Source organism: Leuresthes tenuis, unplaced genomic scaffold (assembly GCF_036924035.1).
Source record: "Leuresthes tenuis unplaced genomic scaffold, fLeuTen1.0.hap1 SCAF_15, whole genome shotgun sequence".
NCBI lineage: Eukaryota > Metazoa > Chordata > Actinopteri > Atheriniformes > Atherinopsidae > Leuresthes > Leuresthes tenuis.
In genome coordinates this window covers 27,735,110-27,749,657 of record NW_027325369.1, presented here as the reverse complement: position 1 = coordinate 27,749,657, position 14,548 = coordinate 27,735,110, and the positions used below count along the sequence as shown (strand labels likewise).

The window sequence follows — 14,548 nt, the reverse complement described above, 5'->3', positions numbered from 1 at the left end:
ACGGATTGTGGCAGGATGCATTATCTTGTCAAAAAAGGCAAAATCTACATCCATATAAGGCTGTACACTGTACAGGTTGTAGGTTCAAACTCTGGAGATTAGGCAGGAGTTGCTGGGTGTCTGCTGGTAGTTCTAAGGCTGAGTTGTTGTGCGTTTTCTCTGGTGTGTCACCAAAACAGTTCTCTGTAGTGTCCTTTTCCCGTAACAAGCGAGTAGATCACTTCTGTTTTTTGTGCCTTTATTTTTCCATTAAGCAATTTTTGTTTGGTTCATAATTCAAGAACTGAGACGGCCAAATAAAACATATCCTTTTCTCCACTTCAATGAGTGTCTCAGTTTCACATTTGGTAAATCTTTACGTGTACACATAGTTTAATAATGAAGTACATGCAGATATGCAGGAGATCATGAGGACACATACACTGCTGCAATGCCTGCTAACACACACACACACACACACACACACACAGTAAATCTGTCTGAAAGTTATGAAAGAAAATAATTTGCATTAAAAGTGAAGGAACACACTTTTCCAGTAATTGCAGCAGTTTGTCTGTACATGTAACATAGGTTTGTTTATCAGACAATAAAAACACTCACATAGATCAACATGCAGAATAATGTGCTGCTACATTTGCAAGTCACGCCAAACGTTACGTGTATGTGTGGGTTTTTACTGACACTGCTGGCACGGCTGCCTGTATAAACTGTGTATGAAATCAGTAATATTTATGGAAAGAATGTGGAGTTGCCATCTGTTCGCTACTTTGCCTTCAAAGCTTCTTGTGTTACTTCACCAAAGAATTCATGGAAAATGGTGGAGAGACTCTGGCTGCATGTTTTATTGGAAAACCAAGTTGATGATGATGATGATATACACTGGAGCTGGTTTGAAAACAAAAAAGATACAACTCGAGTTTAAAGGCATACTTGGCAGAATATAACTAAAGAAAGTGCTCATAGAAAAGTAATTCCTCTAACTCCTGTCTTATTTTATTAGCAGCGTTTGATGTATTTCTCTGCAGAGACTCGCTTCTCTGTTAGCTTTTTTTTCCAATTTGGGCTATAACATTTGCACAGTTGGTGTGAGGACTGTAAAACCGTAGCTGTCAGAAGAAATTGCTCCCTCTGCCATCCACTCACCTCTACTTCACATTTAAAGGCTCCATCTGTGAAATAAAATCCAGTAATGCAACCCGACCATCGGGGTGTTTTGTGGGTGTGGGCATGCTCCATTTGTGCTTTAGAGAGAAAGTGCCATGACACACTCTGTATATAACATTATATTTCTCTGACATAGAGCAGTGTTCTGTGACTGACCAAAGTCTGCTTTCATTTCCCTGAACACAGCTGCTTGATCACAGCCTAGAGGAGGAGGGCAAAGATTGAATGCTGCATTTGGTTCAAATGGCAACTGAAAAGATCTGTCAAATCAAGTCAAGATGAGCTAATAATTTTCATGAAATAGTAAAATGTGTCACGATCAACATTTTATATGTTTTCTATTGTATTTCTACTGGATTGGGGTTGTATATCAGGGGGTTGTATATGGTGATGGTCGCTCGCCTTACCCTCACAGCAGTCCTGCCACATGCGCAGATCAATCTGAGGGATCTCGTCGCAGCTGCCGTAGCCGTGGGGCAACTCAGCCACCATGAACACATCCTGCTGGATGCGTGTGAGGTTGTCCCCGTTGTTGCACAGCACTCGAGTCAGAGACGCCTGCTTCAGCTGGGTCAGCTGGGCAGGAGTGAACACGCCTGGGTTTTCATACCAGAACCTGAAGAGAAAATTAAATTGAATTCCTCTGCAGCTCACGTTTTCACACGATGGGTGTAATTCAATATGGTTCCTAAAAGTAAGATCATTTTCATTTCTGCTCGGGAACAATAAAAAAAAAAAAAACACTGAAAAAAAGCGCCAGCTTTAGATGTGGGATGTTCCTGTTTGGGTGAAGTGGAGGCCTTTCTTCATGTCAGCAGACAATGTGTTTGAACCGTGAGATGAGACGCGTGTGATCCTCCTGTACCTGTCACCATCCCGCAAGCGTTTGAATTGCATGGCGAGCACACACATGAGGGTGGGCCCCAATCTACTGCCAGGGACCAGGTCTTCAGCCATCAAGGCCGGGAACAGGTCAATGTTGAGAGGGGAGCCGTAGAGCCTGTCATACAGAAAAACATTTAATCAAACTAAACGGCCGCTGGACCATTTTAGTATTGTTGACGAAGTGCGGAGAGCATTGTGTTGCATCCACACAGATGGGTCTACATCCTTCCACTGATTCTTCTTGCCATGATATCCAATACAACATTTTGGATTTTCAAATAACTGACAGAGACTAACACTTCCATCATCATCTTAAGTCAAGCACAACACATTCAGCTCAAATATTAAAATTTTAACCACATATCTTCACCACCATGCAACGTAGATTTGTCAACATTTGAACCATTAAATCTTTGATTCATATTTGATTTTGTTATTTCTTAAACATTTTCAAAGCATTATTTGGTGTCACTGGCCTTTACTTGTTGCTTGGCAGGAAACGGGGCAGAGAGATGGGATAACATGCAGCAAAAGGCCTAACAAGGACTTGAACTTGGACTCGCTGCATCGAGGAACCTTAGCCTCAGTACTTCGGGCAGTTGAGCTATCCGGTGCTACATGGACTAAAAATGATCCCTTTGGCCCAGAACTTGGTGTTGAATTAAGAACTCGTGATGCAGATTCACAGCAGTTAAATATCGTTGCAGTCACAGTAAAATGTAGGTTGTTTGTTGCATTATGAGGAGAACCATGCTATCACTTGATGATGCAAAATGGGTCAAGTATGTTTTTATATCACGTGTGGATGTCTAATCTAACAAATATTAGATCGGTCAGAATTTTCAAATTTACATTCTGAAAATGTCATCTTGAAATAAAAATTACCTCTGTAGTTTCTCTCTAACTACTGGGTTCTTAATCTCGTTCTTCAAGTCATCAAAAGTCTGAGCCGAGGTCAGGTTACAGAAGGTCCTGAAGTCGTTGTATGGCGGTATGCCGTGATCCCTTCCTCTCTGAATATTCATGGCAGCCAGGTCCAGAGCCACAGCATGGGCCATGGAGAACAACCTCTCCGTCAGCTCCGTGTTCAGAAGCTGTGTGGGAACACGCATTTTACCGGCGACACCAAAGAGCCCACGAAGGAGTGGATCAATGCCTCCCTCATTTACAATGCGGAACGGAGAGAAGAAGGCCCGGTGCAGAGAGATGTGTCCCTGGGGGATAGGCTGGAAGTTCTCATTCAACCTGTAGAGTATTGGGTTGATGAGGGTGTGTCCAAAGCGGAAAGCAGCTGTGGCAAACGCATTGAAGATAGCAGAGTTAATGTTGGGGTCATAACCGGTGTATGGCCCCATCATCTTCATACCTGCCTCACCTAGAATCTGGAAGAAAAGAAAGCTGTCTAATAAAAATCACATCAGAAATTAGAATGGAGTGCACAGACTTAAGCTCAGAGGTGTTACCTTTGGCAGCCAGTGACTGTAGGTGATATGTTGCATCTGGGCCCCCACTATCTTCCTGGCTTCGTGGTAGATGGTGTCCCCGTCCCAGTGGGGGTTAAGTCTCAGTAGCTCAGTAGCTATGCGGTTGTGCTCCCTGAACCAGACGGTGTGCATGGCAGTCAAGCCAAGTTGTTCATTGGCTCGGTGGTCTCCGGCTAAGAAACATGGGATTGGGCTCTCATTCTCATCCCTCATACACTCAGTGGGAGGTCCGGTGGCGAATGGCAGGAGTGGCTTTCCTGTTCGTTGTATAATGCCTTGACGCAGCAACCCCCTTTGGCTGGCCAAATCCCGGATTTCCTCCGATTCATGTCGTGAGCTGCCGTAGACATTCGAGGCATCAATGTAAGAGGTGAGTTGATTGATTTGCTCTCTAGGATACACGCTATTCATGAGCAGAGACGTCATGCCACTGCCGCACACGGGGCTGGATCGCACAAAGAACATGCAGCGGGCGCCACTTCGCAGCTGCCGTTGGTCGTTGGGTGGGAACTGGATTGGAAAGCATGGTGGGTCATTTGTGCAGACCTGCGCACACAGCTGGCCATCCGAAAACCGGGACTGGCTTAGGGCAGCCACCGTTGAATCCAAGTCATGGTCCAGGAACTGACCCCACTGCATCAACATGTGAGTGTAGCGGTCATCGGGAGTGATGGTCTCTGTTCCAATCATTGTAGTTGACACCAGTCTTGGCAGTGGTAACTTGTATCTGTTATGTGTCCGGTCTGTGGCGCCTCTCGGGAGGTTGAAGCCATTATCGTAGACTGATTTCAGGAGGCGTTCAAAAGCAGTGAGTGAGGCGCCCCACATAGGGTGCTGCAGGTTGTTGCAGGTACCATCGTGGCTACGGTACTTTTGGTGGAAGCAAATGTCAGAGCAGTTGTTGATGCGCCGGTGGGCCGTGCAGCCGGATAGATTGGCAATAACATCCAAAAAGTGGGGGGACACCAGGTCATTGTAGCGAAATGCTGTGGGAAAGACAAAATAAATGTACGATCTTAGGAATGTCAATGTAGATCAAACAGCTGCAGGTTTCATAAATATAAAAATGGGAAAAAAATTGAATTAGGACCACTGTTCTCGTCCCAGTATAGATGCAAGGAATACATAGCTAGAATACATTAGTCTAGCTATAGACCTAAGTATATCCAATAGGGCAATGCTGCAGACTGTGAGCAAACATTTAAGAGATTCTGCTGCTCCAGCTTTCTGTGTGGGAGACATTGTACATGTAAGTACAGCTGAATTCACTGCATAGTCATCGTCTTAAAGCTACTTTAATGGTGATTTTGTCGGACGATGCAGTGGTTATAAAATTAGGATTTTATTAGAGCAGAAAGACAGTTTGAAAACTAAGTGATATCCAGTTGACACATAGTGGCTGATTTCCAGTCAGAATTCCTGACTTGTTTAGCCGTCTGACAAAAGAAACAGAATAATATGTGAATGAGAGCAGCTTCATTGGGAATTCATCTGTATTAATATACACTATAATATTCACTGACTATGTTCAGTTTTAAATCTGCAGGATGCTTTGCATGATTTTATCTTATATGAACCTATTTTAGAAATATTTCAGCAAACGTACTACTGAGGACTCGCGGTTAAGAACCACAGCAGCAGACTATAAAATAATCTATTGTCTGTTGGTATGATTAACACATGTTGAAAGTGCCAATACTTTGATAAAGTACAGGTTCATATTTTAATTTTTGTGTCTACTAAAATAGTTTTGTGTGCCACAAGCCCTTTTGGCTTGGGGCTGTTTTTCTAATCTCCCACAATACCATAGACCCAGTCTGTCTTACTAGTCAGTTTGATGGTCAAAATGTTTGAGGCAGCTGGACATTCTCTGTTAGAGGGAATAGGAAGCGAGCCACAGGGCAGACATTATGCAATGTGTTTCACTGTGATGTCAGAAATTCCAGGAGGAACTATACACAGGGCGTTTCAGGCAGATGAGCAGCAGTGCTTTACAAAAGAGAACAACTCCTTGTGGAGTGGGTTTTGTAGTTTTGCACTTTAATTTGCACAAAACGTTGTAACACAATGAGAAAAAGCCCACAGAGAATAATGTGCCATCACTACCTTTTTTTTTTAAATATTTTTTTAACAGTTGATGCAATTGTTCACCGCTTCTGGAAAGAGTTGAAAGAACCTCCTGTTTTGAGGGTGCACATCCCACATAATGTGTAACAAATGTGCACTGACATGTGAGTCCCCCTCTGTAAAAGCTGTGCAGCAGATCAGTGCGTTTGTCTAGGTGCGATAGCTCTGTGGTGTTGTGGTTATGCTCCTGAATGAGTGTTAAGTGTGAGCGGCCAACCTCAGTGAAAATGAGGTGAGACTTCCTGTGGAAACGCTTTGACCAGCCCCCACCCACCTCACTGGTGTTGTGTGCACTTCTGTTTGTGTATAAATGCCAGTGTTGTGAGCTTCATGAAGAATGGAGAAACTGTGGTGCTGATGCAAAAAAACCCAGCACATTTGTTTCTGCTGACAGGCAGAAATGTCTCTGTTGGTTTGGTTTGAGGCCAATGCAACAATGAACACTTAGTTGTTGGTATAAGTAATGAAAACACTGTCTCTGCCTCTCTAACCAACACCACTACCTCTAACTTGAACTTGATTTTTCTCTGTCACAAAGCGACAAATGAGACAGATCGTGTAGATTTACTGATGCTGTATATAGGTAGCCTTTGACCTTTGCACTCTTAAAGTTAACCCTCCATAAGTGAAGTACTTTCATACTCAATAAAGTCCAAATAGACAGTTTCCCTCCAGGACATGTGAAAGCACACAGCGCTGTGCATGCGAACATCCAGTTCAATCCACGCTCCCCACACACATAATTGATAAAATCTGTACAACATCCTAAAATTTGTCCAGTGCTCTGTAGTGATTGGAGGTCAAGTGTTGAGCAGTGTGACACAGGACTAATAAAACTGTTTACAAGTCCCTCGTCAACTGCTTTATGATTACGTCTCTGTCCCTAAGGTCATGCTGGAGAGAAAATGGCAGACAGATGGAGGGACACAGCCATCTGTTCCTCACAGTAACAGTAATTCATACTGAGAATTGGATTATAGGCTTCACATGACTTTGCTTAAGAAACTAAATGGAAGCTTCTGGGACATTAGTGGGACAACTTTGTGTCTTTGGATGTTTTGGAGAAATTATGAAAATCTCATCTGGAAGCGCTCCAAGCAGCCGCACTTGTCTCCATTAAGAACAATCACAGGATGCTGTTCCTTTGATGGACATTGAAAAACTTCAGCATGAATCCATAATCATGACATCTTGATCAAGGTTGCTGACACACATGTTCCACATGGATATTTCACTGAGACGTAAAGCTCACTACACACTGCGATTTTCAGCTGTCCCATGTAGGAGATGACCAACGTCAAAGAATCGTGGGGATATCTTTGATTGTGGTTAAAAACGGCACCGGCCGTGAAAGAGGTTCAAAGACCACGAGTGTCATGAACTGAAAACCACAGAGAGGCAGAGACACATTTTCCACAGTTAGCACGGAGCACTGAAACTTCTATAATCTAAAATAAATACATAAATCTATAAAATACCCTGAAAATAAATGACTACATCAACAGATGTTGCTAAAATAAAGTAAAAAAAAAAAATTTATTTCCAACTGAATGAAAGTCGACTTAATGTTAACAACCCTATAAATGTACTTTTTAAAAATTTGATTATTCATAAACTGCGTGTCTTTTTTTGCATCTTCCCTCAATTTATTTCCCTAAACTTATCGATGTATATTATTGTCATTTCACAATATATTTTCTATATTAAATCGCTGCACTTCTTTTAATCCACTGATGTAAATATCTACAATTTACCTTTTTTCTGTCGTCCCCTGCGATTCATTTCCTCACACCTGCTTATTTCCATATGCACTTATATTTCTACATGCATTTCTACTTTATTATGCAAATGAGCGGGGCTGCCTTTCAGAGTGTGAAATTGATCAAACAGTAGGTGAGGAGCAGAAACCAATAAAAACATCTGAAGCAGAACTGAAAGTCGATTAAACATTTTCCTGTGCAAAAAGCACGTATCGTGCATGACAGATCATACAGAAACAGGAACATCCACCCGTCTTCGCTGGGACACAGTCAGGCAGAAAGAAGCAAAGCTACAACAATTTGGTCTGAGCTTTTAAACACAATAAAATGAGCCTCACCTGTACCGTTGGTGTCGACCATGAGACCCTGGTTGACGTGGTTCTGGATTAGCAGAAGAGTCTGCTCGAAGATCTCGCCAGCACGCGCCTGCCCCACGGTGTAGGGATCGCGAGGATATCGGAAAAGAGCCAGCAACTCTCCTGGGGTACGAGGCTGACTGGAGAGATGATGGACAGAGAGGTGGGGGAGAAGAGGAGTGATAAAAGAGAGAAGAAAATAAATATAGTGTTATGCAATGGAGAGTCAGGACAATGAATGAGAGTAAAAGAGTGCAAAAAAAAAAAAAGACATTTGTCTGATTATTTTTCTTGGGCAGGAAAAGCAGACAGATCTTCCTCCGACACTTTCCAGAATATTTTTCCACTGCAGTTTAACAAGTAGATGCCAAAACCTGCCAAAACATGCGAGTCATTTCACTCATGAGCTGAATCTGTTCCTGTGCATGACTCTCTGCTGTTCCTGCTTCAGCTCCCTCTCAAAGACCAATGGAGAGCTTTGTCTTCACCTCAGCTTGCTTTTACAGACTTACATCCAGCTAAAGCCTTCAAAACTCAACTGCAGCTGAACTCGTGGGTGTGGTAAACCTTAGCAAACTTTTCCATGCAAGGCACAAATAAAGAAGCCATTGAAGCCACCACTGAAACATGCCACACTTTTATATCTCAATGGGCTTAAAATGGACAGTTAAACATGCTTAAGTTTGGTACAAACCAACAGTGTTTTACATGAACTCCCAATGAACCACACTTTCCTCCTCCAACTGACAACTTCAACATTGGTTTTAAGCTAAAGAAGCTGCTGCCGAGACTTAATTAAAGGTGCATTCACAGAACTTTTTTTTTTTTGAGGGAGAACATTACATTTAGCTTTGGTAATGTAAAAAACCTGGCTGCACAGATGCAGTCTGTTCCAGTCATACCCAGCTGCTGTCATCAGCCACCAAACTCCACAGTCTGACAATTAGCAGCAACAACACAGTCAATGGGAATCACACTAACAAGTAATACCAGCTCTTCTTCTGATAAATTGCTGTTTTCTGCAGGAATCCTTCATGGTTTCTGAGTGATCCGGCTGCTTCTTGTTCCGTGATTGTCATTAAATAGAACTGGAAATCCCCTTGTCTTAACTGAGACCACTACTCCGTGTGCGAGTGTGTTCGTGTATGCGTGGGTGGGCAGAGTGCGTGTGAGTGCATGCCAAGAAAAGCACAACTGCTAACCACATCATTCAGGAGGATGGAAACTTCTAAGAACTTTACTGAAATCACCTCCATCTGTCACAGTGACAGACATAGCCTTTAGGTGTCTTTTATATCAACATTTATCTCACAATTAAATATATAAATCCAAGCAACTGAGAAACAAAGCAACAGGTATAATAAGGCAGACATAAATGTGATAAAAGTACACAAGAGATGAAATAAGAATCCCAGTTTAAACAAATGGCACAAAAGACTAATTAAAAGTTTCCACTGAGAAGTCAAAGTATTCACACTTGTGGGCTAAAACCCAAAGATATTGCTCATGATCACTGAAGCATGCAGCAACATTTGCTGCCCCTCTCACTGAGTGGGCACACATTATGCACCAAATAATGGGACAAACCATCGTCTGTCTTGTGCCACATGACCATGTTGGCCGCACAGAGTCTGTGCACGGCTGCATAATTTCAGCAGTACAAGAAACTAAATGTTTCTTTTCTCACCTAATAATAATAATCTATCAACAACGAACGGAATCTTTGCATGTTTGTACTGCAGTAACACTGAAATAAATCAGTCTGTTGTAAACAAAGGAACTGTTCACTACTCGTATGAACAAGCATCATGGGTGTCCTGACAGCAATGAATACAGGTGTAAACACTCTGAGGACGGATGGAGGATGCATTCAGAGGTGCTGGGTCTGTTCTGTTTTCTTGATCTCCTGATTTCCAGAAAAAAATTATTTTGTAAAGTTTAAATGCAAAAATTACATCAAACTTTGGCTGGCAGGTGCTGGCTCATTTGAAATGTTACAACAATCTGTAGGAATATAATGAGCACTTGTTTGAGTGGCAAAAGGTTAAACTGAGCAGACTCACCAGAGCCTGTCAATGAAAAAAAAGGAAATAATGATCAGTGGAGTATTCACAGATGAGTTTTAAAATGCTTTGCAACAATAAAATAACAAGAACTTTCCAGCAATATGTTGCATGTGTATCCACTTCAACAGCAAAGCTGTGCAAAAAACAGCTGACAGCCGGCCAGTGAGTCGTTGATATTTAAGAGGTTAAAAACTTCAGTGTCTTTACAAGCAGAGGTGCTGACACTGAACTCTTCAAATCATTAGTTTTATGCTCCTTCACTTCTCTCAACCATATCCGTAACATAAGTGAGCTGTTTGAACAGCAGGGAGTGAACTCCTGTTATCCTCCCAAACTGCTGAGGAAATTATTTTGTCATTCTTTACTATCCAAAACAGTAACCCACATCTTCTCAGTCCTTCTTTCCGCCTTTGATGAGCGGCCCACACACACTTGCTCTACATCGGTCCTTCCCCTCATATCGCAGACACACAGGCTGAGAGAAGGAGGGGTTTGCGCTGTGGTAGGTGCGCTCTGACATGGATATGAAGAACTGGGGATCCAATTTTACCAAGTAAAACAGACTTAACTGTGGTCTGTAGAGTGAGTACAGCAGCCTGGCAGCTGATAAGAACATTAATGTAGGACAGGGATGAAGCATTCTATTTCTTATGTAATGATGTGTAATATTAATATAACTGCAAATACATACAGCTAAAATAGAATGTCATTAAACATACACATGACAGGACAATCAAATATATATATATATATATATATAAATAATAATCAAGATCAATCAATAAAGAAAATAATATTGCAATAATGATTTTGTCATATTGCCCAGCCCTAATTTAAAGCTGTCCACCTGTGATCGGATCACGTAGGAGGGGTGTTAATGCCAAATGCGAACACGGCTTTAGAATGAAGGTCTGCTTCATGCTCGGGTCATTCACTTCCCAGCCGATTCTCTGCCAGACCCACTCCCACTGACTGACAGCTGACCGTCTGTTGGCTGACAGCGACAATTCTAAGTGGCTGCATCTGTAAATGGACTGTTTTTACCTTCTGATTCAATCATATGATGAGCCTGAAAGAGAACACCTGAGAGTCACCATGTGTGCATGCATTGACGTTTTCACAGATCTGCTGCAGCCATCAGCTTTTCCACAGATATTCTAGAGGCGCTGCATGTGAGAACAAAACTGTCTGCGACATTTGCTCCTAGCTGCCAAGCCACAAGGCCTGGAAGATCAGTCAGTCAGTCTGTGTGAATATCTATTGTACAGTGAGTTCTTTGCTGTGAAATACTGAAAACTGGGGAGGACGTCTGGACTGAACTGTTATGTGTGAAAACAGCTTCTTTGTGTGTTTGTTGTGCGACTTTTTCATATCCTACCCATCAAAGAGACGTCTCCTCGTGGACTCGATAGCACTGTCCACGTTACGGATGGCCTGCTCTATGGATGTGCTGACGAAAGTGTCCCCCTCTCTGCTGACTGCCGGCACTGACAGAGACAGAAAGAGAGAAGCCAGGGTTAAAAAAGGCAAACTAAAGAGCTCAAAACATCACAACAGAGCATTTCTTTCCCACTTTCAGGTGATTTTTCCCCTTAAGAGTATCAATTGACCGTTAAAACGTAGGGTTTGTAAATAAAGCAGAGTTTAATTAGTTTTCTTGACTTTAGAACTTTAGCATTTCAGCTTCCCTTCTGACGCTGGAGTGAACACATTTCTGGCATGCTACTCCAGGTTAGTGTGCCACTGAAAACAGTCAGAGAGTCCAACAAAAACGGAGCACATTGATCCAGTTTATAGTCCGCCAGCAGAGTGCTGCAGTCTGACTTCAGAAGTCTCAGCAGGAAACACCAACACACACAGAGAAGAGCTGACAGGAATCTGAGAGCTCTGCAGCAGAGTGTGACTGAATTACTGACAAACTCAAAAAAAGAACATCAACAGAAGCCTTCTCACACTCAGTCTACAAGATATCACATCCCAGTCGTGATTCTGAGGAAATAACGCTAATTTAACTTTCTCAAGCTTTTAAGGTTTCTTTTTCACCTTCTTTTCTGCCTGAGCTGTATAAAGCTGATTAAATGTCAGCTATTTAATGTCCCCTATGTATGAGTATAAAGTCTTATTTTCTTCACTCCCACTAAAACAATGTGGTTGACTCCTTTTTAAGGAAATGAAAACTTTTAAGTTCCAAATCAAGGAAATTACAAATAGGGTTGTCTGTAACGAGTTTCCACTGTAAGGCGGCTGGCTCAGACTCGAGTTGTCGACGATGTGACACACTGCTGAGCGTTAACGTTTCTAAAACGGGGATGACGAGCACATGTTGCACACTCAAGCTGTACCCAAGCCCCAAAATGGATTTTTACAAATAGACTTAGGAGAATCTATCCCTCCGTTACAACAACTGTCTCCTTTTGAGGACAAAAGGTTGCGATCTGGTGGCTGTTTCTTACCAGTGACTGTGAGCACCATGCTAGCGACCTGGTAGCCGATGGGGTTGCGGGCGATGCACTCATAGCGTCCAGCGTCAACAGTGCCTGCATCCTTCACCTCCAGGAAGCCCTCTTGGCTGATGTGGAACTTGCCACTTTCTGTCACCTGTACACCATCCTGAGAGAAACAGAAAGAAAAGATCTTGGACCTGGAGCAACAACTAGAAGGCGACCAACTTAAATCAACTTAACATTTTAATCATTCAGCGACTTCATTTTCATTAAGTGCATTAGTTTATTCATCACTCGAGCACTCGTCTAACCCCGTGACTTCTGAGGGGATAAAGTAACAGACACCTGCTGAATGGACCGGAGCTTTTGGCTCTAACCTTGTTCCAGGTGATGACGGGCGGCGGCTGGCCCTGAGCGCTGCAGAGGATCCGCACATCCTGGCCAGACTCCACAGTCAGGTCCCTTGGAGCATTTGTGAAAACAGGCGTTACTGAATGAGTTAAAACATACACACACGTTAATGATTATGCACCAGAGCTCAGTGTACTACACATGAACAGTGCATTATGCAGTCAATCACAGCATATATGAAACTCAGGCTTAGTATTTAACTGTGAGTATAAGCGCACTGACACACACACGCGCACACACACATTTAGCAGATATTTTTCCTCCTCTGTTGCAGGGTGCAAAGCATTGATCACCCAGATGTTAGTGTGAAGCTCTAAAAGGAGAGGAAGGCTTTTGAGATTCATACATTTATACAGTCAGGAAAAAGAAGGGTTTAGGTCTCAAGACATGTATTAAAAATCATCTGGTTCTTACTGGCTAAGATGAACAACAACATATTAAATTGTGTCATTATTTTCAAAGACAAAATGCAGAAAGGGTGTAAAATAAAAAAACGCTCTCTCACATATTTGTGGAGGATTTTTCGGTCATTCTTCGTCACAATGTTTCTTTAGTTCATTGAGGTTTGCAGCTTTGGTTCATGCACAGCTCTCTTAAGGTCCCACCATAGCATTTAAATCAGGTTGATATCTGAACTTTGACTGGATCATTGCAACATCTTGATTCTTTTCTTTTTCAGACGTTCTGTTGTAGATCTCCTGCTGTGTTTGGGATCTTTGTCCTGTTGATGACCCAGTTTCAGCCCAGCTGTAGCTGTCAGACAGATGGGCTCATATTTGACTTTAGAATACTTTGGTATCCAGAGGAGTTCATGGTGGACTGAATGACTGCAAGGTGTCCAGGTCCTGTGGCTGCAGAACAAGCCCAGATCATCAGCCCTCCACCACCGTGCTTGACAGCTGGTATGAGGTGTTTGTGCTGATATGCTGTGTTTGGTTTCCTCCAAACATGCTGCTGTGCATTATGACCAAACATCTCCACTTTGGTCTGGTCTGTCCAAAGGACATTGTTCCAGAAGTCTTGTGGTTTGTTCAGATGCAGCTTTGCAAACCTAAGCTGTGCTGCCATGTTCTTTTTAGAGAGAAGAGGCTTTCTCCTAAAATCCTTCCTAAAAGGCTGTACTTGTTCTTTTTCTACATGTACTGTCATGAACTTTGACATTTTACTTGTTAATTGAGCCCTGGAGAGTCTGAGATGTAGCTCTTGGGTTTTTGACCTTGGGGTGAATTTGCTTGGACGTCCACTCCTGGGAAGATTGACAGCTGAATGTTTTCCACTTGTGAATAATCTTTCTCTCTGTAGAATGATGGACTCCAAATATTTTGGAAATGTCCTTATAACCCTTCCCAGATTAATAGGAATCCTTGCTCATGTCTTTTCTCCTTGGCATGAATGCTTCAGACCAGCAAACCTCAGTTGTTTTGGAGGTGCTCACACTTGCTTATGATCATTTAAAAAAATGCATTTTATTAGCAGCATCTGGCTGCTTTTTAACCTCTTAATTCCAATGGTTGTAGTAAGTGGGGGCTTTTTGTTTTTGTTGAATAAATAATGACACAGCATAATATGTAAACCCTCCTTCCACCTCTTCTGATTTATAAGCAAGCAGGAAGGAATATCTTTTTAACACAGCAGATAGATTTGTAATGACTGAACTCCATTTAACTGTCCTTAAATTAAAAGTGAACTTTATAAAAAAACACAATTCACTGCAATGGATAGTACACAGCATCTATTCAGCAGAAAACGTGTTGATTCAAAGGGCACAGCTGCACATAAACTGTTAATATTACTGGGATACTAACATTTCTGTGGAACAGAGGCATGCTAAACATCCTCACAGGAAAACCT

The 14,548-nt window shown here is 42.3% G+C and overlaps 1 protein-coding gene across 2 annotated transcripts in view; it reads right to left on the bottom strand.

The window, feature by feature from the left end:
• The window catches only part of LOC140270373 (peroxidasin), a 50,968-nt gene that overhangs the window by 4,189 nt on the left and 32,231 nt on the right, over positions 1-14,548 (bottom strand). For both annotated transcript variants that reach the window (XM_072365511.1, XM_072365512.1), the window contains 8 exons: positions 12,664-12,776; positions 12,296-12,452; positions 11,221-11,329; positions 7,759-7,916; positions 3,513-4,519; positions 2,935-3,431; positions 2,030-2,164; positions 1,572-1,780 (listed from right to left, as the gene is read on the bottom strand). In XM_072365511.1, the coding sequence (XP_072221612.1) occupies positions 1,572-1,780; positions 2,030-2,164; positions 2,935-3,431; positions 3,513-4,519; positions 7,759-7,916; positions 11,221-11,329; positions 12,296-12,452; positions 12,664-12,776 (2,385 nt within the window). The remainder of the gene's footprint in view (positions 1-1,571; positions 1,781-2,029; positions 2,165-2,934; positions 3,432-3,512; positions 4,520-7,758; positions 7,917-11,220; positions 11,330-12,295; positions 12,453-12,663; positions 12,777-14,548) is intronic.